The sequence below is a fragment of the Dipodomys ordii genome, unplaced genomic scaffold (assembly GCF_000151885.1).
Source record: "Dipodomys ordii isolate 6190 unplaced genomic scaffold, Dord_2.0 Scaffold71, whole genome shotgun sequence".
NCBI lineage: Eukaryota > Metazoa > Chordata > Mammalia > Rodentia > Heteromyidae > Dipodomys > Dipodomys ordii.
The window spans coordinates 3,896,791-3,922,516 of record NW_012267287.1 but is presented as its reverse complement, the minus strand read 5'-3'; the positions used below and the strand labels follow the sequence as shown (position 1 = coordinate 3,922,516).

General features: G+C 48.8%; 1 protein-coding gene across 2 annotated transcripts in view; it reads left to right on the top strand.

Moving 5' to 3' along the window:
• The window catches only part of Stk32b (serine/threonine kinase 32B), a 154,479-nt gene that overhangs the window by 106,685 nt on the left and 22,068 nt on the right, over nt 1–25,726 (top strand). For both annotated transcript variants that reach the window (XM_013023858.1, XM_013023857.1), the window contains exons 5-6: nt 18,568–18,605; nt 24,692–24,781. In XM_013023858.1, coding sequence (XP_012879312.1) covers nt 18,568–18,605; nt 24,692–24,781 — 128 coding nt within the window. The remainder of the gene's footprint in view (nt 1–18,567; nt 18,606–24,691; nt 24,782–25,726) is intronic.

Genomic DNA, 25,726 nt, shown 5'->3' with positions numbered 1-25,726 from the left:
TTAGATACCCATGGATCTCTTGGCTTCTGAGGGTGGGTGGTGCTTCTCCCCATCCTCACACACTGTCAAATCACACTAGACGCTGTCCATCACCATTCCTTGTGGGGCATGAGAGGCAGCTGGCGGGTAGACCAGTTGTGTAAGGATGACTGAGCCTACTCATGGAGCCAAGACCCGTGCTCAGCCCAAAGGGAGGTCTTGATTGTGATCCTGTGAGAAGCATTTTCCCAGGCACAAAGAAAGGCACTTCCTCTGTTGAAATAAGCACATGAACAGGGCCATCTGAAGTGGTTCTCCTGGCTGGAAGTTCCTTGCAGCTGTCTTCTTGTTTACTGCCAAATTCTCGGTGCTGACTCAGTCCTCTCAGTACTGGCAGTATATCATATTTATGAATGCATGAGCAAGTGAATGAATGGATTCTTTGGGTTCCCTATTGAGTGAGTTCAGCCTGAAGAGAGACTAATGATATGAATGGTAGAGATGGTGGAGGAGAGGATGAGTCAGAGGCTTGTTTATACTTCTGTGGGCAAGGAACACTTTTTTCTGCTAGCAAAGGGAACTCCAAAATGCAGATCTATAGTCTAAAAGCCAAAAGTCTTCTGAGCTTGAATCCTTACCTAGAGAGATAGGGACAAAGCAAAGTCACTGGTTTCCATCCTGAGTTGGGGTCCTGGGGCCTGAACTTATTGGCCATGAGACCATATGCCAGGTGTTCGCTTCTTGTTAAAAAAAAATAAGTACACTAACCAGGTGCTAGTGGTGGCTCATGCATGTAATCCTAGCTACTCTGGATTCTGAGATCTGAGGATTGTGGTTAAAAGCCAACTTGGGTAGGAAAGTCTGTGAGATGCATATATTCCATTAACCACCAAAATGCTAGAAGTAGAGCTGTAGCTCAAGTGGTAGAATGTTAGCCTTGAACACAAAAGCTCAGAGACAGTGCAGAGGCCTTGAATTCAGCTCCAGAACTGGCAAAATAAATAAACTAACTGATGCTTGCTAAGATGGAGTGGAGATTTACTCAGGTATATCCAAATGGATGTCAAGACTCACAATGCTGGAGAGAGGCTGGATTCAACTTCCCATAGCAGGACATCTGGAATTTATAGCCAAATAACAGACAAGAGGTCACTAGACAGGAAAAGCTACTAAGAGGACCTGCCCAGGGTAGGGTTGGCTCTTCCTGGACTACGGTGGCAGACTTGCTGAAGACAGATCAAGGATGTGCCTTCATCGAAGGTGATGATGAGGAATTTGATCAGTTATTGGTGGTGACTTCACAGGATTCTTGCAAAAACAGAATTTGGCAGCCTGAAGACAGAGTCTAACCTAGGGCAGGCTGAGTAGAGTGGGCACATAACCTGGCTACAATTTGGTTAAGGATGGTTTGTGTCTGTCTTGAGTATCTCCTGGCCTCCATCTCTCAAAGATCCGTGTGAAAACAGCACAAAGCCAGACCCCCTGTCAGGGAGAGGAAGCTGCATGGTGCTTTCCTAAGAGGCCACACAGGAGACAGTCCAGCAGACCTTTGTCACACCACTCACCCTTCTCCTTGTTGCATGAAAACTGTAGCCATCATTCATTGAGGGGGGCCAGCAACTGCGTTCCAATAAAACTTTATTTACAACAACAGACTCAAGCCCAGAATGCAGTTTGCTGAGCCCTGGCTAGACAGGGGCTAGACAGGGTTTTCACAGTACCTGCACAGCCTTCCCACACAGCATCCCTGACTACTGATGGGTCAGCCAGTGACGATTTCTGTGTGGTTCAAGATGCTTCTCAGTCTTTTGGGGAATAAAACAAGCCCAAATGTTGCTAAGTGCATGCTCTGGTGTGATCCCCACAATATCCTGCTCTATGTCACTTGAGCAGGGAGGGGCTGCCTTCCTGCTAATGGCGATATCTTGCGTGGATATCAGCCCTTCCTAGGAGCAGCACATTTCTGAAGGCCTTGAAGTTGCCAACCACCTCTTCGCCATCCTGGAAACAGGCCAGGGTAGAGACATTAGCCCCATTCACCTCTGCAGACAGACAAGCAGCCACAGCCACAGGATGGTGAAAATCTGCCTGCAGTGCAGCCACCCCCCTTGAGAGATGCGTGTGTGTACCAGGTGTGTATCGGGAGGCAGCAGCACCAGACGGGCTTGCATCGCAGGCCAAGCCGGTCAGCGGATAGCGGGAAAGGTGAAGTGGAGGGCGAGGCACAGACTCCGCTGGGTTCTGACCTGTGAGTGGCTCAGAATCAGCAGTTTGAAGTGTGCTACAGCCCTGGTATTTCCGGGCCGGCTCCCCCCACCCAGTGGAATTATGGGAGCTCATGGTTACCTTTTATGGGACTGGCCATTCTTTCTTGAAGTTTTGAGATACCCAGTACCTCATCCCCTTAGTTCTCATTTGCATTCGAGATATCGCCATTACTATTTCATATTGTGATTCTACTAAAGAGACCATCATGAATATTTCATCTGTAGGAGACCAAAAAATCTCAGAACGTTCAAGGAGATGATGGGGCTGTGAGCATCTTTTCTGGCTCACTGGACTGTTTAATAAGATTTCAGCTTCATCTCTACCAGGACAATAGTAAGGGTATCCACACACTCTGAGCCTGGGGCTCAGAGGGGATTTGATGAGACTCCAGTTCCCAGTTCTTCCTCTTTGCCACGTGTCTGCTTTTCTGCCCCCACTTCAGATTGATTTCTGTAATGGGTTTCATGCCATGGAGTATGAGCGCTGAGTTTTCTACCGTAACCTGGTAAAGTTCAGGATGAGATTCCACATGGCAGAGCCCCTTGAAGACATAAAGCCCATGGCACCTGCGGGAGAGCAGAGCGTCCCTCATCTGAGGCCCAGCGAGATTAGCAGAATACTGACTATAAGCCATGCATTCTCCCACACAGCCCGAAGACTTCAATAACGTTCTAGAACAGCTCGATCCCTCTCTGTTCACTCGATGCTTTCTTGGGGCCAAGACAGATTAAAGTGAAAAAGACCTTTTAAATACATTTGTCCAAAAAGAAGATGACAATACATGTCTTAGTGTGTTGAGCCTTAGACTGGACGATGTATAAACAACATGAAATGTACTGCTGGAGACTGGAAGGTCAGCATCAAAGCTAACCAAATCAGCGTCTGGCGAGGTTCTGTTCCTTCAGAGATGGCATTCCCTCTGTGTCCCTGGCTGGAGAAAAGACAAGGCAACTTCCTCCAACCTCTTTGATGAAGGCTGGGCCTGCCTGACCTCTTAAGCTCCTACACCTCCATATTCCTCTTCTGATTGCACTGTAAGTGGGGTCTTAACAAATGATTTGGGGAGCATCCAAGGTCGGAGCACAGCAGGGACTGGGAAAATACAGCAAAATCAAAAGGATGTTAGAAATTGCTAGCCACCTTCCACTGTCTATCAGAACCGGATTCCTTTCTTTGTTAAAAAAAAAAAAAAGGAAAAAGAAAAGGAAAGATAAGCTAGTGTTTGATGTTAAGGAGATTCAGGATCCAGCAGAGCCTCCTCTTTAATCTAATTTTAGAAGTTGAGTGATAATTTCTAGTGGAAAACCGTTGCAGCCATGGCCCAGTGACATTGAGTGAGGTCGGGGTGGGCTTCCTAGAGTCCCTGCCCATCCCCAATCTTCACATTTCCCTTTGGGAGACGGGAGGGAGGGGCTCCACCTGCTCCTGCCTGCTGCCCAGCCCTGTCTCCCACTTCTCACCGGCAGTCAGTCCGCCTTCTAAAGCATTGGTGATGTCACAAGGACGGTCCACGTGTACACAGTCTCCCGACTCCCTGACTCTACCACAAAAACACAAACTCTCCCTCTCTTCTCTTCCTCTCCATCTCTCTCTGCCTCTGTCTCTGTCTCTCACTCTCTCTGTGTCTCTATCTCTCTCTTCTTTCTCCTCTCTCTACAACTCCGGTTAAGGAATATTGGCCTATATTGATTCTTCTCCTACTTTCTCATTTTTTCCCTTGTTCTGTCTGGGGCTGGACCTTCTGTTCTGTTTTAGGGAATCTCCCATGCCCTTGCCTTCCAAGTGGCCTTCCTTCCAGTTCATATATGCTTGACTTCTGAGAGCTCTTTCTTGTCCTTCGGATGTTCATTTTTCATAACATCTCGTTATGTTTTATTGAAACAAAATCTTATCTGACCTCTCTGAGGATTTTATTTAGAGTTATTTTGAAGTTGTCCCTGAGGTCCTTTTGTCCTGTGTTTTGGCTTCTTTCTCTTTAGAAGGGTTTCTTCACATATCTGCTGAGAGTGATAACCAGTGATATTTAAGAAGGAGACTATAGTATTGGTTGTTCAGTTCAGATGGAAATTGCAAGAGTAGAGAAAAGACTGGTCAGTTGAGATGGAGAATGAGGCAGGACAGAACTGATTGGTCAATTGGGATGAAGAATGAGACAGTACAGAACTGAATGGACAGTTGGGGTGGATAATGAGACAGGACAGAGCTGATTGGACAGTTGGGATGAGAATGAGGCAGTATAGAGCTGATTGGTCAATTGGGATGGAGGATGAGATAGGACAGAGCTGATTGGACAGTTGGGATGGAGGAAGAGAAAGGACAGAGCTGATTGGACAGTTGGGATGGAGAATGAGACAGGACAGAGCTGATTGGACAGTTGGGATGGAGGATGAGACAGTATAGAGCTGATTGGACAGTTGGGATGGAGGATGAGAAAGGACAGAGCTGATTGGACAGCTGGGATGGAGAATGAGACAGGACAGGGCTCCCAGATAATTTGTCAACATGGAAGTGCCCCGGATGGGACATCAGAGACTTGTCAAGGTAGCTAGTTGGCCATGTGAGTGTCTACAAGTCTACTGTGGGTCTCAAGAACGGTCCTGGTATGGCTGCTGGGCAGGAGAAAGGGACCTAGGTTAGGGACACCATTGAAGGTTTAGACCCTGGCTTATTCCCTTCACCTTTTCATCCCTCTGCCCCACTCCACCTTCTTTCATGCCTGGCCAACAGCCCAGGGCTGTGGTGTCCACCAGCGACTTCCACTTGTGATGCAGCATCCACTGTTCTGTTCATCCCTGGAAGCCCCTCCTTTGTGGCTGGAGATCATCCAGGGCTCTGGGGGGAGGGGTGGAAGGGATTTATTGGGGTCCCCAGCATCAGGGAAGACATCAGAGTTTCCTCCTCTCCACACCATCAGCTCCATCCACACAGTTAAACATAGGTGGAAGTGTTCACGCTCTGGTGTCAAATGCCCCCATCTCATTGCCCCTGGATTTTAGATGCCTTTATCCTACTATCTGGCTAGGGGACTCCTTCCATCACAGAACAGATCTTCACACCAAGCCACGTTCTTCTTCACCACTGACTGAGTCAACTCGCAAGTACCCGTGTGTACCTAGAGCTTGTGTTCTAGTTCTGTGGATGCCAGGCAGGAAGTTTGGGATGTGAGTCAGATCTCATTCCTCTTCCCGTGGAAAAACCACAGGAACTCAACATTGCCACTGGGCAACCAGACACTGGCTCGCCCTGGATGCTAGAACAAGTCCTCTCTTCCTCCCAAGCCCCTCCTCAGCTCCTTCTCCTAAGCTTCCCACCCATACATTCTTGAACTCAGAGCCTTGATCCGAGCTCACCCTTACATTTCATGGCCAAAACTTGTTTCCTCCGGACACAGCTCCTTTACTGAGAAACCTGGATTGGCCCCTTCCCAACTGCTCTCTTGCCACGGATGGGGTTCTGTCGGGACGACGGAGGACACCTAGGGGAGGAACCTGGAATAGGATGGGGAGATGGCAAACAGACAACTCACACACATTAGGAGTGGATGCTGAGTGCGATTTAATGCAGAGGATAGCAAACTTTTATAACAGAAGTCTCCATAAGAAAGGGCAAAAGGTTACACAGTCTTGCTGCAAGGCTTCGTTCTTGGATGGTCACCAGCTGGTCGCCTGAAAAGGCAAAAGTTTACACAATCTTGCTGCAGGGCTTCATTCTTGGGTGGTCACCAGCTGGTCGCCTGAAAGGGCAAAAGTTTACACAATCTTGCTGCAGGGCTTCATTCTTGGGTGGTCACCAGCTGGTCGCCTGAAAGACACTTGTTTCCGGCTTATCTCTAAGAAATATAATGGGTTTCGACGTTTGTCACCATTTAACCATTACCTTATTTTTATAGAGGCCTTAATTGTCCCATAGGATTTTTCCTTCCGGTTCCTTCTTTAATAATAAGCACCAAGGAGACTTAGATCTAGCAAGTCTCTTAGTAAATGAGAGAGTAGTAGGAAGTTTTTTCTCCTAAGTAGTTATCTCAGCAATTGCCATACATTCCTTCTGTTCTAGTTGCCCTACAGCTTCTTGTAAATTTCTTACAAACAATTCCTTCTGCTGAAGTGACTTTGTGAAACCCCCAATACTTTTATATTTGCTTATGGCTTGTCTACTAGCCTCCATAAGAGGGGTTTCAGGGTAGCACTTAACTCCGGTGAGTTAGTCATATTTTTAAGACACTCATCAGATTTTGGAGTTGTCAACACTCTTAAGAAAGAGCTTTGTATAGGGAAACGTTGACAATGAGCAAGTACAAAGAGCAGTAGAAACAGTAAAAGATTAATAGGCACTCTTATGAGGAAAAGATAGGCAGAAACACATCTTTCCCAGGGGTTTGCCAGCCTTTTCCCAGGAGTAGGCCTCTTCGAAGCCCTATTCTCCGAGGTAGACTTCGGTGAAGTCCCAAACCTCAGAGATAGGTCTCTGAAGCCCCTATCTTGGTCTGATAGATGGTTTCCCATGCTAAGCAGACTCCACTGGGGTCGGCGTGGCACTCTCTGGGTCATTCTGTTTGATCTTCGCTCACATCTGGCAAGCCTGTTGTTGAGGCATTTATTTACTGTGTTGCGTCTTCTTTCCCACCTTCCAGACCTTCAGCTTCTGCATCCTCCACTGGATCCAGCGTTTCACCTGAGGAGTTAAAAGAAAAATGTCTTCCATCACCTGCCATGTGGTTATAAGCACAAGGCACTGGTGATTGACTATCATGTTAGTCTTCACTTCTGAAAGACCAGAGTTGTGACTTCCATTTTGTAGATGAGGTCAGTAAAGTTCAGAGAGGCTACCCACAAAAATAAAAAGTGTGATCCATGCAAAGGAGGGCTGGAGGCTCAATTGAAGCCGGGAGATTTGACTTCAGCCCTGCCTTGGCTCTGCCCAGCTCAGCAGTCCCTTCTGCCAAAGCCTTCAAGCTTCTAGACCAGCCAAGTGCTCATTCTCTCCCCCTTTCTTCCTCTTTCTTCTCTCTTTCTCTCTTCTTTTTATCTCTTTCTCTCCCCTCTCTTTCCCATTATTCTCTTCTTCTCCTTCCTCCTCTTCCTCTTCTTCCCCCTCCTCTCTCCATATCTGCCCACTTTTCAGTGATCAAAGAAGGGTCCTTTCAACGTGCCGATCAGACTCTGAGCCACGGAAGAAAAGCCAACACTTAGATTTATCTCTCTTCTCCTCCAAAAACAGCCTATGTATATCTCTGGGGACTGTCATCCTACTCATTTGTCAACTTTGGGTTGATGAAAGCAAAACTAGAGGGAACAGAGACCCTCACAGAGTAGAAAATCCCTTTTTAAGTATGGCTGATCCGTCTTGCGGTCCTCCCCTTCATCCCCATCCCGGACCTTCTCCATCATCAAGTCTGTCCTCCCCGCCCATCACCGAAGTTGCCCACTTTATCCACCCCCCAGCTCACTGACAGTCCTCCTGGAGGGTCTCTGCCCTGCCTTCTCTCTGCACAGGCTGCCCCGCAGGGTATTTTTCAATGCTAAACAGATGAGATAGGTCAGTGTTAGGAATTCTCCAGAAGCCTCTCTTCAGGTCTCAATAAAAAGCCAGATCACCACCTACAGCCTCCTCCCTCGCAGGCCTCCAGCCCACCATCTCACCACCCTGCCCTCATAGATAATGGACTGGACAGTTTGCTCTGCCTCTGCTTCCAGTAAGTTCTCTACTCTGAGATGTCTTCTCTCATTCCTCCTACCCTGAGCCCCTTTTGCTTCCTGCTGGAATGAAATACATCTACACATACCTTCAGACTAAAAAATATCGAATGCTAATGTCCCTGCCCCAAAGGCATATTTTAAAGCTCAGGATAGCAAAGAATTCTCAAGTGAAAAATGGCAATAAAAGGGGTTTAAAAAAAGGTAAGAATTGATAGACTTTGGCTCTTGAGACTGTGCCCAAAGCTGGCAGATGACTTATAGAAATGGTTTCCAGCCTTCAAAATTCCATCACAAAATTTGTCCCACTCATCCCGGGGCAAAGGCCTCCTTAGTTTTCCATTTCAATATATTATCCTCTCATTTAATGAAGCCAGTTTGAAGAATAACTTCACAACGGTATCTTAAATGGCAAAGCAGTATCATTTTTCTTTGACTAAAAGGTAGCGGTGAAGAATGTAGTAACCACCAAATCGTGGTGTCCAGCTCTGGTTAGGCTGGGTGTCTGTGGAGGATCTGAGCCAAGCGCGTGAATCACCCTTTCATTGCTGTGACAAAACCCCTGACAGAGGCAACCCAAAAGGAGGACAGATTTGCTCACTGTGCCTAAGGTTTCAGTCCATGATGATGGGTGCCCTGGCTAAGGGCCTGCTGTGGTAAGGCATCACGGCGTCAGGTTGTGGTGGAGGAAAGCTGTTTATCTCATGACAGCCAGGAAGAAGAGAGAAGAGAGAGAGGAGGTGGGGGAGGAGAGAGGTAGAGGCAAAATCCATCCTTCAAAGACACACCCCTGTGACCCACTTCCTTCAACTAAGGGCCCACTCTCCAAGCTCCCAGTGCCTCCCAGTATGCCATCAAATTGTGACTCTATTTGTGCACTAGTTCACTGGTGAAGGCAGATTCTTCTGGGTCCATTTGCTTCCCCCAAGCCTCCTGTCAACACTGCATTGGGAAACAAACCTTTAACAGATAGTCTTCCTGCGCTGCCTGTTAGCCACCCAAATGTGTCCACAAGAGGTAGCACATCCCTCCCAACCCCACCCACACCCTCTTCCCCCCATATCTTGCAGAGGGTTGAGCTGTACCCACCCCCCAAAATGCATGTTGAGGCCCAACCCTCAGAACTTCAGAATATACCCTGATCCTATATTAGTGCTGTCTTCTAAGAGGGGATTGATAACACATACACACACACACACGCACGCACGCACACACACACACACACACACACACACACACAGCGCCATGTGAGGACACCTAGGAGAAGTCTACCAGCCAAGAAGAAAGCAACTTACCTGTCACCTTGGTCTCAGTTCTCCAGCATCTGAAAATATAAGAAAACACATTTTTGTTGTTTGAGCCCTCCAGGCTGAGGTGTTCTGTTATAACAGGCCTGTGGGGCTAATATAAAGATCAGTGGCACCCTGGGGCCTTGCCCCACAGGAAGTCAGCTGCCTTGGGTAGGGTAGCAGACCGTCCAGGCATGTGCTGAGAGGCGCAGGAGCAGCTTAGGCGTGAATCTGACTGGGAGAGCGAGGAGCTGACAGCGCTGTTGCTGCCAGGGTCTCAGTCGTGGCCTCTGTCATCCCAGCTGGAGCAGGGAAGCCCCCCTCCCTGGCAGGCAGCCTAGATGGCCGGACTCAGAGTGCCTGCCTGTGAGCCCACAACTCACTCCTTCCAGGGAGCCAGAGAGTTTGACTAAGTTTATTATTGTGGCAAAGCAACAACTGAAAATTTCTGTGTGCAACTGGCCACCAGCAATGCCATTGTCTCCTCACTGAGCAGAGAAAAAGGAGAAAAGACCGGTGTGGGCTGAGTCAGGGCAGCCCAGCCCTGTGGCAGTACATCCCCATGTGTGTCCAGTCTGGGCCCCCAACATCGCAGGAGCACTCAAGCCAGGCAAAAGGCCAGCCTCCCACCTCTGAATTACACTGCTGTGTGAAAAGCTGCAAGAATGTACTAATGTTTGGCCTGACTTTGTGAGCAGATATTATCATCTTAGGCTAGAATCCTAGGTCTCCCGGGTTCCGTGGGTCAACCTTCAGAGCCACACTGTCAAAGACCAAGTTCACCCCTTGCTTACCTTCCAGACCTGTCAACTCCTGAAGCACTGCCTGAGTTTTGTCCACTCTGTTCCCAGAAGGGAGTGAGACCTGCCCTGTCCTCCAGGCTCTCTTAATTCTCTCTTGCCCAAGGAGGAAGTCAGTTCTTGTTCTATTAAGGCTGACTAGATGAGACCCAACCACATAATGGAAGGCAACTTTACGCAGACACTAATGATTTAAATGATAATCCTTCTCCACACCCTCTTCATGGAAGCATCTAGCACCATGCTTGTTCTCAAGTATCTGGAAAACATGATCCCACCAAGTTGACACATGAAATTAACTGCTCCCACCAGGTGGTCCAGGCCAAAGAGCTCAAACTCTGGCTGTGAGTTTCTCCATCCACGAGAAGGGAGTGGTATTACTGAGTGTTGCATAAGACTGCTACTATGACCAAATGGGAAGCCTAGGCCATGCCGCAGAGATGCACACAGTGAAACACAACCCACTGTGCAGATGAGGAAACCCAGGCTCAGAAAGGCAAAGACACCCAGCGCTACTTTGTTTCAGATAGAGTCGAAGTCCCTGACAGCATGGCAGGCCTAGAGTTTTATGACTCTCATGCATTTTGGCAGCCTGCTCCCTTAGATGACGCTCACAGAGAGAGTAGGTCTTAAAAATAGCAATTCCTCTGATGTTAACCTCTGTAATGTCTTCACATAGGCTCCTCATGATTAGAGAAATACAGAAGGAAATTCATCATTGGTGGCACCACTCTGAGCCCTGGGGTCAGCCACAGGTGGTGTAACGGGGACCCTGGATTTTAATGAAGTTTCACCTGATGCTGGGGGTTGGTTATGAACTCCCCCAACCCTCTGTGGAGGAGGCCAGGGTTCACCCCCCACTGTGAACCCACTCAGGTAACCCTGGTTGCTCGGTGTCTAACCAAAGGCCACAGGCGGGGTAGCTGGCAAGGAACTAGAGCTGCAGTTAGACTCCCTGGGAGTCTGAGGCCAAGGTGCCGGCCCTGGTGAGGTCCTCTGCTTCTTCATAATGTAATGGAGGGTGTCCTGGCAAGACAGAGTAGGCAGCCCTCCTCCTCTTCCTCCACCTCTTCCCACTCTCTCCCTCTCCCCTCCTCCCTTGCCTCTTCCCCTTCTTTCCCCTCCCCTCCTCTTGGAAAGCCACTGATATCCCCGTACGTTCCCCCCCCCCACCATGACCTCATCTGACCCTAAGCATGTGCTCAAAGGTCTACTCTCAACCGCAGTCCACATCTGAATTGAGGATGAAGTTTCTCACCCATGAACTCTGAGGGGATACATCCACACTCCAGTGCTCTGAAAATGCAGGTCCTCACGCCCAGCCCACAGGACCAGAGACAGCGACCGGCCCAGGCTGCTGGGAGGCTGGGATGCTGTGGGGCTGTGGTCCAGCCCCAAAGCGGAGATGCAGAAGCCACCTCACAACGCACAACACACTTATGCTCGGAGGGCACAAAGGAAAGAACCCTCGAAGGGTGTTAGGGAGCTAGGTTCAAGGCTAGCTCCTACCTTTTCATCTTTCTGGACTCTCATTTCCGCGTTATAAAGAAAACATTGCTGACCTGTGGTTTAAATGAATTTCAGGATGGGAAGGGGCTTCGGCAACTGTAAACCTGACCAAAAGCGAGAGATGTTTGTGGAGCTGGTGGCTCTACATTACTGCCACTTCTTGAGGCTTCTGAACCCAGTCCCGAGGGGGCATTGGGTGAGAGGAGGAAGGGAAGATACAATCACCATGCACCCAGCACCTACTGCTATCTATGAAGAACAGAACTGTGTCCTTGAAACCCATGGTTTCACCTGACCCCCCAAGTTACAAATGAGGATAGCAGACCCCTGCACACAGTGGAATAAGGACTTGAGCTGTTGTTACCCAGCAATGGGAAAGTCTAGAACTGAGCTCTCTGGATGGGGGAGATTGGAGCTGCGGGGCTCGGAGCCTCTCATGGCCCATCCAGAAAGGACATGACTACACCCATCCCTGGACATGTTTGTGAATCCTGAAAAGGTCACAATCTCCAGAGATAAATGTGGACAGGATTAGCCAGATGCTATTGCCTTATTCACCAACTTTGCATCAGGTTGTGGAGTGTGAAGCTTTTGAACTGAATTCATCAGAGTTAACCATGCTTGTGTGTTATTTTTCTTGGCAGGGCTAGAGCAAAAACAGCCTCGAGCATGGCTTAACCAAAGAGAAAGCCAGAGGAAAATGATTTGGCATGGTAGCGTAGAACTTTGTGCTGGGTAAAAGATGTAAACACCTCAGCTGTGCACCTGAAAACATGGCTTCCACATAGCTGTTGTCCCAGCCATGTGGGAGGTAGAGATCAGGAGGATCATGGATTAAGATGAGCCAGAGCAAACTGGTCAGACCCCATCTCACAAGCCAGGCTCCTTGGTGCACACTTGCAATCTCAGCTACAACAGAAGATTGTGGTCTGGTGAAAAGCAAGGCCCTATCTTAAAAAGTAACCAGAACCAAAAAGGGCTGAAGGCATGGCTGGAGTGGCAGTGTGCCTGGCTAGCAAGTGCAGACCCTGAGCTCAAACCCCAGAACTGCCAAAGGGGAAGACAATTGTTTCAAGGCCTTTAACTTTATTTATTTTATTGGGGAGGGGTCTGGTCATGGGGCCTGAACTCTGAGCCTGGCGCTGTCCCTCAGCTCTTCAGCTCAAGGCTAGCTCTCTACCACTTGAGCCACAGCGCCACTTCCAGCTTTTTTCTTTTTGCTTATGTGGTGCCTCTGGCATGCAAGGCAAGCGCTCTACCACTGAGCTACCTTCCCAGCCCCAGGCCTTTAACTTTAATTGTGGCCATTTTATTCATGTGTGAGGATGGTTCTGGGTGGATCTCTTTCATGTCTCTGGCTGATAGATGTAAAGCTGCCCCCACATCCCAGAGTTCCCCTGTCATCTCTGAGCTTACATGATCGTATGGAGCCCTAGTGTCTGCCCAGCAGGATGTGGCACCAGCGAGCCACCAGGGCATGTGTGTAGTGACTGGCAGGGCCAGATTCATGCCTGGTAACGCTGGTGGGTGATTCCGTAGAGAAATGTAGCCTTGAATATGGAGGTTTGTAATAAAAAAAAAACAGCCTGAAATACAAATAGAGTAATTTGGAAACTGAATTACACCATGCCCATTAGAGTTTGAGAACCTAATTCTTACCTATTTCCCCATCTACTCTACTGGAGAGCAGAGTCCTAACCTAAGAATGAGTCTTGTCTCTGCTGCCATTCACTCTCGGTCAAGGCATGGGGCGGGGGGCGGGTTGGCACATCACAGGCTCCTATAAACCACACTCTTTCCTCACTAGTCACACCTGTGTCAGGATCAAGTAAAGTGACAGGAAAAATGCTTCTTCAGTACCCCATACCAAATAGCCATGCTACCCACTGTGAAATCCACAGAATACGCTTCCGTTACATGTCCTTATCAAACAGTAGGAGCTCAATAAAGGCTACTGTTAATATTAACATCTGTGCCTCCATGAGTGTTTGGGCATCATTACTGGATGCCATGGTTGGTATGTGATCCCTGCCATCATGAGAACCAGGAGAGGAAAGAAAGAAAGAGTGGGAGGAAGGAAGGAAGGAAGGAAGGAGAGAGCAGGAGGGAGGGGGAAGGAAGGAAAGAGTGAGGGGGAAGGAAGGAGGGATCGAGGGATCGAGAGAAGGAAAGGAAGGGAAGAGGGAAGGAAAGGGAGGAGGAAATGAAGGGCCATTTAATGGACAGCAATGGTTTCCACCTTGTTCACTGTTACATTTCCTGATGAGAAATCATGCCAATATGGCCAGAGATTCTGAAATTCAAGAACCAAGTTCAAGAGCCTCTCATTCCCCATTGGCTTGCCCCATTCCAGCCACAGCCAAGGGAAATCCTTGCAGCCCCAGCGGGTGCCCCTGGCCTTCCCTCCATGGCCACCCCTCAGCACTCCACGTCTTTGCCTCCTGCTGGAGAGCAACAGCAGCGGTTCTTCCTGGTGCCTGGTTCCCAGGCTGGTTTCTTCCGTTAGAACCACCCACCTTGCCAAATCCACCCCAGAACCACACAGAGTGGGCACGATTATCCAGTGAACTTCTAAGAAAACTGAGACAGAGAGAGAGTAGGATGTGCATGGCTACACAGCCAGAGAGTGAGAGGCAGGCCCAGGACAGGGCCTCAGGGCCAGGAGTGAGTCCTCCCCTAACCCGCTTCCAGTGATTATCCTCCATATGAACAGTGTGGTTCCTCCCCTGTAGGAGACTCCACAGATCCACTTCCCCACCAGGTTTTCTTGGTCTTTGTCACTGCCTGTGATTTCCAGCACCATGGCTCAGAAGCCCCTGACAAATGGTGCAGGCAGACATGGCCTTGCAGTCTGTGTTGGGCTCCACCGGTACGCAGTCTCGTATCTGTGCTATTTTTAAAATAGCCCCGCTGACACTTTATGGTGTGTTTGATTTGGGGGCTGAGGAAGAATTCAAGAGCAGGACCAGGTTTTATCACCTCTCCTGACTACTTTCCATCAGAAAGTCATTTGGCCCCGCACTAAAATTACCGGGCCTGTCTTCAGAAAACATTCTCAGCTCTCCCTATCCGTGCCACGCTTCCAGGGCCCTCGCTGGACATATGAGCTCATTTTCAGCAAGATGACGCTTGGGGCTGAGATATGATCACTGTGAAAAATAGAGCTGGAGGAAATGATGCCGAAACCAGCTAAAAGGACAGCTCTGATAAGATGCTCTATCCTAAAATGGCCTTCTTATTAAGATTCCCCACTGCTTCACCCAGCTCTGCCAGAGTCTGTCCAGTGAATCTTGTACAGAAGAGACCTACTTCACTTGACTGAATGTTGAGACCAGAGTTCTTCCAAGGTCCTTTACAAAGATCAAACAGGGCCAGGTGACAGTGACACACGGCTGCAATCTCACCTACTCAGGAGGTGGAGATGGGGAGAATTGAAGTTCACAGGCAGCCCAGGCAAGAAGTTCAAGAGACATCATTCCAGCCAATACAGAGCTAGAGGTGCCAGTGTACACCTTCTTCTCAGCTACATGGGAGGCTCAGATTGAGAGTGTTATGATCCTGGGCCAGCAGAGACAAGAAACTTCTTGAGACCCCCATCTCAGTAGAAAAATGCTGGGCATGACAGTTGCACTTGCAATTCCAGCTTCAGTAGAAAGTGTGAATAAGAAACTAGCGGTTCTAGCCCCCCCTCCAAAAATCATGGAAGCACAGAAAGATGGCATTGTGGCTCAAATGGTTGAGTGCCTGCCTAGAAAGTGCAAAGCCCTGGGTTCAAAATCCACTACTGCCAAGAATAAACACAAAAGGATCCCGTGCCAGCTTCACCACTTTCTATGCATGGAAGCCATACTGAACACAGGGAGACATCTTGGGTAATCTTAGTAACCGAGGATTAGCTATTGTCCCACTTTCCAGATGAGAAAAACAAGGCCCAGAGTAAATGCCTCAAGAGCACATGGTTTTATAACTACTACTGATTTACACCCACTGGTTCCATGGATCAGAAGGACCAGCCCAGCTCTCCTGGGCCATCCCCTTAGTGTCTCACAAGAAATGCAAGCCTGGTGCCCCCCGGACAATTCCGGATCTCCTCCCAAGCCCTCATGATAGTTGGCAGAATCCAATCCTTATGCCTGTAGAACTGAAGTCTCCATGACCTTGCTACCCTCCTCTCCTAGAGACCCCTGCCCATCCCAGCAGGGGCCCCAGTGACACATGTCAGCTTCTAATGCACAGGGATGGGCAGACAGAGGGACTGCCACTCTGCCATGGTGGCCACATTTTATGGGCTGGGCAGGTCACAGCTGCTGCCTCACCTGCCATAGGAGACCCTGGTCCCCAGACTCTGCAAACCCAGCTTCTCCTCACCTTCCAGATGTCAGTCTGTCACCATCTCTGCAGCCTTCCACAAACCAAGTCCTGAAGGCGGGGCCCCTCTGTTGATCTCTCTTCCAGAGCCCGGTTTGTTTTCTTCAGACCTCTTTTCTCTGAGCTCTAAATCCTGCCATTCCTCACTCATTGGACTGTCACCCGGCCACGATGTCAGGTCCAACTGGGCTAGTCTGTCATATTTTTTATGTCCCCCGTGATCATAGAGGGGCATCCTAAAAATGCTTGTGATTCTGCTCTAAGCTAAGAACTGATGCAGAAGGAACAGGACAGGTCCCACACACTTGGCCTACCCTGCAAAGGAAACAGCCCTAGATAGAAACTTCCAAGCTACCGGGACAGGGGCCTCTAGGCCCTGTCCCCTGCAGGGCGGCCCCTCCCCTCAGAGCTGATAGGTCCAATGACCACACTTGTTACATCTGTGTGTCCCCCATCATTGTGGCTCAAGGGACAGTGAGGAGGGCCTTTCCAGTATGGATGCAGGGCTTGGATAGGCAGGGTGTTTGTCCAGTGATGTGCTTCCAGCTGCCACTTGAATTGCCCTCCTCCTCTGTTGTCTCTTCCTCCACCATACCCATGTGGCAACTTCCTCTGGCTGCCGAGGAAATGGCCCTCAGTTTGGTGGCTTAGAATACCACAAATCGATTCTCTTTGTTCTTGCCAGAGGTAGTCCGTGTTTCCTTTGGAGGATCTGGGAGGACCTGTTCCCGGCTCCTCCTGGCTCCAGACATTCCCTGTCTTGTGGCTGCATTGCTCCCATACCCATCTCTGTGTCCACATAGTGGCCTGCTTCCTTGGGTCTGTGTGTTCAGATCCCCATCCCTTTTTATTTAGGAAGACCCGAGGCACTGGATTTAAGCCTGCCCTAATTCATGGTAATTTCAGCTGGAGATCCTCAGAGAATTGCATAGGCAAAGCCTCTTTCCAAATGAGGCCCCGCTCTGTATTTATGAGTGGATATGCATGGGTGGTGGCACATTGTTCAACCCAGTATTCCAGACTTCAACATGTCCACCTTGGTCCGCATGCTAGCACTCTCTCTGGGCCACGGCCCTTGAAGATGATTGCTGCTCCCTGGACCAAAGCCACTTCCTCCTGATTTCCCACAGCCCAGCCATCTACTCCATCCTGGGCAGGGCTTAGAAGGTGGGCTTAAACACTTGCTGCTGTTTTCATTCTTAACACATCTTTTCTTTCCCCCTTTCTCACATTTTATTGAGAAACTATACTGGGAGCAGCCCTGGGCACAGAACTGGTATATGCCGACTTGATCCATGCACACTTGATATGGTATCCTCTGCCTTTTGTTTTCATTTTGTCTGCTGTCAAATTCATCTTCCCAAAGGGCCTCCTAACCATGTCCTGCACCATCACTGTCTACAGTGATGTTTTGTGAGCACAGCAGCAGGGTCCCATTTACTTAAATCTCATCAAAATTCATAGGCTTGAAAAGTCACAACAAATAAAGTAAAAAATTTAAGTACATAGGCCAAATGTATTGCATGAAATTATTACCAATAATCTCAGTCTGTGTTCAGGTGGAATTAGTATTTGATAAACTCATGCGCAGCTGCTCTTTATTTCCAAGAAAGCTGTCATTAGTCTCAATAGTTCTGACATTTATTATAAATGAGTGTGTGTGTGGGTGCAAGTTTCTGAAATCTATGGTTTTAATACAGAGCCCAGCAGTTACTGCCATACTGACAGTAAATCAATGGATGGGCTGGGCTGGCCATGCATTCTTCCTTCCATTCCTTTTCTTCCATGTCCCACATGTGTTTATATACTAGGTGCAGAAATACAGCTGTGCAGAGAGCAAATCTCATTTTCAAAATTGCCGGTCGGATGTGGGAAGTCCTTTGCTAAAATAGTGGCATAGGGTAGAACTTTCCAGAAAATTTCCCTCCTGTCTTTTGCAGCGTGTTGAACACTGTGTTTCCCTAAGACTGGGGGGGGGGGTTCAATAAACTCTCTCCATAAAGTGACTACTTTAAACCTTCAGAATCATATCTGGCTCAGTTGTATGTTCTTTTGTGTTGGCTCTGTGTGTGTGTGTGTGTGTGTGTGTGTGTGTGTGTGTGTGTGTATGTTGTGTTGCTTTTATAGCTCTTTAAAAATGTAAGTGCAATTGTTAGATCATAGACAACACAAAACAAGGCCCAGAACAGGACTTGGCCCTAGTGCTATCATATGTCAATCTCAGACCTGCACACTTGCTGACCTCTTGTGTCTAGATCTCATGTCACCTGGTGGGGGGAGGCCAGAAGGACAGCAGGGCAGAAATGTGCCTCTACCCATGCCATAGACCTATCACCCACTCCTCTCGCTCCATTATCACAAGATAAGCAATAACTTCAGCATACAGGTTAAGGATTTCTTTTTGTCATTACAACAGCCTGGAATTGAGAGGCCAAATATTAAGAATATTCTAAGAAGAAAATTCAGTCTACTTGCATTTCCTGGAAGGAAAAGTGAGTGAGACAGAGGCTTCCTATCCTTTCTACCTCTGCCTCTGACTGAGACCTCATGCTAGTGGAGAGAGCAGGCTGAAATCACCTTGGTCCAGCAACACTGTCTGAGATGGCTTCTTGGATGACCCCAGTGATCACACCACTCACATCTTTCTTTCTTCTCTTATAGAGACATCAAGCCAGACAACATCTTACTGGACGAGCATGGTGAGTCCGGAGCCATTTCCCAGGAACTCTTAGTGGACAGGGTGGGGCACTGGGAAATTGGGACAGGGAGATCCTGGAGCGTTGGGTTTCTGGGTTAGGTAAACATCTGAGTTCATTTCTGAGTTGAATTCTCTTGAAGGTGTTTGGAAGCCATTGCTATTCATGTGTCTATTTGAAGAGGACAGGTCATAGCAGGGGATGGGCCTAGGATCTCTGGTTTTCCACCCTCAGCCCTTCCACCCATAAGCCTGTGACTCAGAAGTCATTTACCGCTCTGAGCCTCCATGCTGGCTTCTGTAAGATGGAGAAGGGGGTGCCCCACTTGCAAGGTTGTGGATTCATAAAATGGACTGTATGTGCTGGCTAACCCAAGCTCAATGATAATTCACTAAGCCCTGTCACTCAGCTGTTATCTCTGTCAGCTCTAAAGCTTCCATGTGGATTGCCTGGACATCTTAAATTGACATAGGAAGCCAGAAGTGGGGCCCAAGATTCTGCCTTGTTATAGCTTTCAGGTGAGGCTGACACAGCTCATCCATGGACCACACTTCTCACAGCCTGGCACCATGCCAGTGCTCAGCCAATTCTTTTGGAAATTTCAATGGCTCAGCCACTTTGTCTTATGGAAATTATCTACTGGCCTTTGGCTATAGGAACTGAGAAGCCAGTCCTGTCCTGTTTCTGCTAGCTGGGGCCTTTGAGTTCTGTGTTATGATATATTGTGATGTATTATGATGTTCAGTAAAGTTTAAGAACCATATGCCAAGGGCCAGGCCCTGATGATGCATACTTTAATCCAGGCTACTTTGGGGGGTAAAGGTAGGGGGAAGGGCTTGAGTAGAAGCCAGCCCAGGCAGAGTTTGCAAAATACTATCTTCATAAAAAAAGATTTGTTATGGCTCAGTGAACACACACACACACACACACACACACACACACACAAATACCGCTCAGGTGACAGGCATAGTCCAAGAATCTCAGATTGGATAAATAATTACACTAATTCAAAGCACAGCTGTGCAGCTGACATCTCTGAAGTCTGAACATGGACTTCGCAGTCTGCCACCGGGCTCTTCCTGAAGGCCCCTTGGACAGAGGTTGCAGTGAGTCTCTCCTGAGGCATGACTGGGGCACTCGGCAATGAGTCTGTCACCTCTTACCCTCAGCTTCCCTACTCTTTCCCAAGCCCTGCACCCTGCGGGGACACGTGGGCAGGGGAGGCTAGAGGTCGTGGGGTGAAGCCCTTAGGACTTGAATCCTCACTCTAGAGCCCTGAGCTAGACATTCCCTCTCTTGGCTGTTTACACCAGGAAAGGAGTAGCAAGATGGTATTCACAGTCATCCGCTTTCATGGAGCTTGCACACCTTCTTTCCCAGAAAGATATTCTGCTTGCTCTCACAAAACCTCACCCAAATGCATCTCCTCTGGAGAACCTAAACCCAAGGTGTAGCTGCAAGAGAGTCAGAAACGTTGCCCTCTGGGACTGTGACACAGAGAGTCACCAAGGAAGGGGAGAGAATACCAGTTTTAGGTGTTGAATGAAGCCCCTGGTTGAGTCACTGTGGAGTAGATCCCAACTGGAAAGGGTAAAGCTTCCCCATGATAGGAGTAAAAGCGAGTCTACAGCCAGGGTGGCCAGGAAGAAGGGAGTTGGATCCGTCAGGCCGCCATGACTCTTAAGTGATCAACACAGAAATCTAGTGCTGTGGCATCTGGAGGCAAGGAGGTGGAAAAAGAGCAGGGTGGGCAGAGGATATGAGCTTTTGTGAGCCGGGCAGTAGGTGGTCCGCACAGGGCATCAGCTCAGGTCGGATGCAAATGGCGCAGTCAGAGTGTCCAGAGGGAATTCGTCCAAAGGAAATGCCCCTTTCCAAGCTCAGCAGTGAGAACCATTACCACCAGGAATGCTGTGATTCTACAGCTCAGGATTTTCCCCTTGCTCGCTGCCCAGAGGCAGTCTGGCAGACGGATTGCTTTTTAAAGCCTCAAGTTGCCCCCTTATGACCACAGCACAGGAAGGAGCCAAATCCAATAGAAAAGAGAAATCCCAGGGGCGCCTCACTGTTTATCCGGCAGAGGCATGTTCTGAAAACCATCAATCTTCCTGCTGCCGAGCCAGATGAAACTTGGATAAGCTGAGTGTGGAACTTGACTGGCTTTTTCTTTTTTTCCCTTCTGCTGCTGTCCTGCGATAAGTCCACTGTGATCTCCATGAAGATAAGTAGAAGGAAGATTGGTTTTGTGCTTGCTTGGGACAAGTGCTCCTGTGCGGGCTGTGGGCTGGCTTTTTCCTCGGCATAGAGAAGAGTATTTTTAGCAGGGGGCCTGCTGGATGATCAACTCCCGGCTTCCAGTTGCTTGGTTTTGATGGTGCCTTTCTGCCCTCTAGCTCAGGTCGCTGGATATCCTGAAAGCCAAATAGAGATGGAGTCTCCACACATGGCTAAACTCCTCTGAGGCACGGAAGGCAGGGGTCACCACCTGCGCTAAGCCCTGGCCTAGCTTTCCTGGTGGCCCCAGCTCTGCACCTCTCTCTCCCTTGGATTCCCGGAGACGCATGGCAGCCACCAAAGTGGATTTCAGAGGCAAACCTAGAAATAGATTTTTGCAACTCAACCCGGCGGTTGCTCCGGGGTGACTGCCCCAACCTTTCAGCTCGGGCCCGAAAGGTGCCAGTGAGGCAGCAGGTCCGGGGTGCAGCAGGCCCTTGTTCATCTGGTGAAGCCCCCAGCGTGTCCCATCACAGCGCAGAGGGAGGAGGAAGAGGCAGGGTGAGGAAGGATGAGGAAGGAAGAGGCAGGGTAGGGCAGAACCAGATGCCTGGCAATCATGGCTGCAGAAGGGATGTGTGGCGTGTTAGGCAGGCTCAGTGCGCTTGCTCCTGGCCGTGCCCTCCTGATGTTGTGCCCTGGAGACTCCCCACTCCTGGAAGCTTCCATCGTTAGCTTTGTCACCTTGATGTAAGTTTTGATGTATATGTGCCAGTCCCAGGGCTAGAACTCAGGGCCTGGGTGCTGACGCTGAGCTTTCTTTGCTCAAGGCTAGCACTCTACCACTTGAATCACAGTGCCACTTCCAGCTTTTTGGTGGTTAATTGAATATAGGAATTTCACAGACTTTTCTGCCTGGGGTGTCTTGGAGCCGTAATCTTTATTTCTCAACATCCAGATTAGCTAGGTTCATAGGCATGAGCCTTTGGTGCACAGCTAAAATTTGAACACATGATTTTTGGAGGGACACAAGCATTGAAATCCTAACAGTGACTTCACCAGAACCCCAACTTGTCTTGGTACCTGATCTTGTCCAGAACTTCAATAAATAAATACTGGTTGTTTAAGCCACTCTCCCAACGGTACTGGATCAGAACAGCACAAATGGACTGAGTCACAACCAGACAAACAACACTGGTTTTCAGAGACAGGCCCTAAAGAAAGATGCATTTCTTCTGCACTGAGTAGAGGGAGCGGAGGATGATAGGTTGTAGACACCCCGGGAGGCTGAGGCAAGGGAAGGCATCTCAAAGCAGAGTCTGTGCTAGTTATCATGAGACGAAAGCTCAGAGGCTGTGGAGACTGTCCCTTGTATTGGCTGAGGAAGGTCTTCCTGGAAGACACAAAGTCTGGAGCTTATAAGGTTGTGATTAGAACAGGCTGTTCCTGTGAGGATGTCCTCACACAAGAGGCCTTCGGCACGAGCTTGTTACTTTGGCAGAGTAGCTGCTATGGTCCTTACTAGCAAGCAGATGACCCGTGAGGAGCCACTGTGCACAGCCTCTCAGCCCATTGCATTAGCGTTTGATCGAAGTGGCACCATTTGATTCTGACACCTTTACCACTCCCTTTAACTCCAGCCTCCTTGGTGGCCTCTCAGTTCCCCGTGCCCACAGTGCTCTTCCTCCAGAGATCCAAGACCTTGATCTTCTCTCCTTTAGGTCTTTGCTCAAATGGCTATGTTCTGGTCACTCTGTTTAATTCTGCAACCACCTTGCAAGGTACTTATTAATACTAACTCCCCTTGACAGAGGAGGAATCTGAGGCTTGGTAACCTGCCTGGTCCCACCGTTCATACGTTGCTGAATGAACTGGGACACCCACCAGCAGTGGCTGGTGACACAGCCCAGCTTACGCAGCCCTAGCCAATAAAGGGTAATTTTATGCCCATGGTCTTCAGCTCCTCATAGTGCTACCTGGCATTGGCCAAAGTCAGAAAACTCTTCATTTCCTGAAGCTTTCAGGAAATCATTTCTCTCAACCTCTATCATAGATGGCATTCTGCTCACCTACCATTGGTCACAACCTGGTCATATGACCACTGGCAGCTGCAAGGGAAACTGGGAAATGTAGTCTTTAGGTGAGTTTAAACCCAGCTAAACAGTCTATATGAAGGCCACCTATTTCAGACATCCCATAGTTACCGGGTGCTAGTGGGAAATCTGCCTCAGTGAATAGAGCTGATCAGGCCTGGGGTACCGTGGGAGAGTACGCTCACCCTCACACACCCCACAGTTCAACTAGGAGGGTGGATTTGTTGGTTGGTCTTAGAAATGGGGGAACTTGGATGATGCACAGGGTCAGCCCTGGCTAGAGAAAATAGTTATGAGCCATGCCGCAGCAGGGGAGTAGTGTGAAGGGTTCACACTTGCATATCCCACACCCCAGCAAACAGCTGGATGGTGGCTCCTGCCTGGTTTACAGACACCTGACAGGCCTTGTGACCATCATGAAATTAATACCTTGCTTCTGCTTCTTGCCTGTGGGCCCCAGGCAGGGTGCTGGCCAGAAGCCTGCTCACGCATTGGCGGCAGGCAGCTGAGCCTGAGGTGCGTGGCTTGCACACAAGGCTGCTGGTGCTTTTCCTGTCCACCATGGCTGATGGCATTGGGTACGCCTCTCCTGCAAGCCTCTCTGGGCCTCTCAGCACCTGCTCCAGACGACGTCCTCCAAGTCAAAGTCAATTTTGTATATGTTCCCATCTGATAAAGTCCTGTATCCCAAATACAACCAGCCATCCTCTCTATCTTCTTCATATTTGTTGATAATGGAGAGAGAACCAAGGCCTGATACTTGCTTAGCAGCTATTCCACTTCACAAACTATGCCCCGAGTCCTTTTAGTTATTTTTTAATAGGGACCTCATGTATATATATAAGCTACCCTGGGACCAGGATCTGCCTACTTACATTTCCCATGTAGCTAAGATGACAAGTGTGTGCCACCATGTCCCAATACTGACTTGAGATGGGGTCTGGCATTTGTGCCTGGTCTGGCCTTGAACTACAACCTTCACAGTCTCTGGGACTGCAGATGTCAGCCATGGGTCCAAGTTCTCACCAGCCATTTTTACAAGGCTTGCAGACACCAGTAGAGAGAAGCTTAACTCCGGTTAGACCTATTGTTCAAGGCTCTGGTTCTGGTTTCTCTTAGCTGCCAATTCCTCAGAAAGGGTGTACTGGCCATTCCAGATTCCCTCCCTCCCCATCCTTTCCTTCTCTTGACTTCTGTACCCCCTGCACCCCTGTTTCCTTCCTTCTTCCCTTTCCCTCTGCCTTTCTTCTCATGACTCTTGAACCTCACTGGGATATCCCTAGCCTCTCCATGCCACTTTACTGCCACGGTAACCCGGGGCAGAAAGTGGTCCCAACCTGTCCTCACCTACTAAGTTCACCAAGGTCTAGCTGAGGTAGGTCCAGGCTGACGGCCACTGAGCACAGCAGACAACACACAGGCTCCCGCCCCTCCCCATCATGGCTCCTCATGGGTGTCCTGTGTGAGCAGACTGACCAGACTGAGCTTGCCAGCTGCCTGGAGTCTGATTCTGAATCGGGGTCTCTAAGCTCTTAATCCATACAGCTTTTATTCTGACCCTCAATGCAAACATCCTTACAAAGCATATACATGCAGTACCAACTGAAATTCATGTTCTAGAATATGTACACGAAACAGACACCTTTTAAGAGTCAAATAAAATATGAACAGATCGTAGCTATTTCCTGCTCTCTGGTGGGCAGATCACAGCCTTGGGCACACAGGAAGGAGCCCATTGCCCACCGCTCTTGCTAACTGCAGTCTCTGCTTCTGTCCTCACAGGCCATGTTCACATTACAGACTTCAATATCGCCACGGTCGTGAAGGGAGTAGAAAAGGCTTCCTCCATGGCCGGCACCAAGCCTTACATGGGTAAGTTTTCCAGGCCCGTCTTCTGCTGTGGTGAGGCCCACCCATGTCAACACCAGGCCTGCTCTGTCCTGTTCCTCAGAAGTCCCTCGCGCGTTCTCCATCTCATGCCAGGCCCACCTACCCCAGCACGTGCCCTGCGCACTCACATGCTCAGCCATTCGAAGCTGTCACTTCGCTCAAAGGATCTTCCTCCGCAGGTTTTTAGAGAATTCCTGCTCAGTCAGAACACCTAGATGTTGACGCTTTGGTGTCAGCACTCTGGGGCTGTGTTCTTAGGTACCCAGCTATCAGTGCATAATCTAAATTGGTTTCTCTTTGGGACACTTGCCACATACTCAGTCCTCCTGGTTTAGTTTCCTTTGGTGCTGATGCCTGTTATCCAAGTGTTGGGCCTCATGCTTGCTAAGCAGGCCACACCTCCAGACATTTTTGTTCTCAGTTCTTTTACCAGGTAGTGTTTCATGGTATTTTATTCCTGGGCCAGTCTGAATCATGATTCTCCTCCTCATGCCTCTCACGTGACTGGACTTGGTAGACATGTATCATTGTACCCATCTTTTTTGTTGCGATAGTATCCCAACTTTTTTCTAGCATCAGCCTTGAACCTTGATCCTCTCAATCGATACCTTCCAAGTAGCTGAGATTACACCACATCTGAATTAGATTTTCTTTTGTGGTCATACTGCCTTAACTACATTTGATAGACTTTGTCTTGATCCTGCTTAGTTAGAAATCATTTTGCATCTTTCTATTAAATATGGCAGTCTTAAGCTTTTCATATTAGAATTTGAAGAAGTTTCACATTTCCATTTTTAAATTATAAATGTATATACAATTTTGTCAAATAGCTTTTCTGCATTTCTTGAGATATTCAAATGGAGTATTCTCTATAATCTGTGGAAATATATTGGATGATGGTTAAATGAAGACCTGTACTGGCATTCC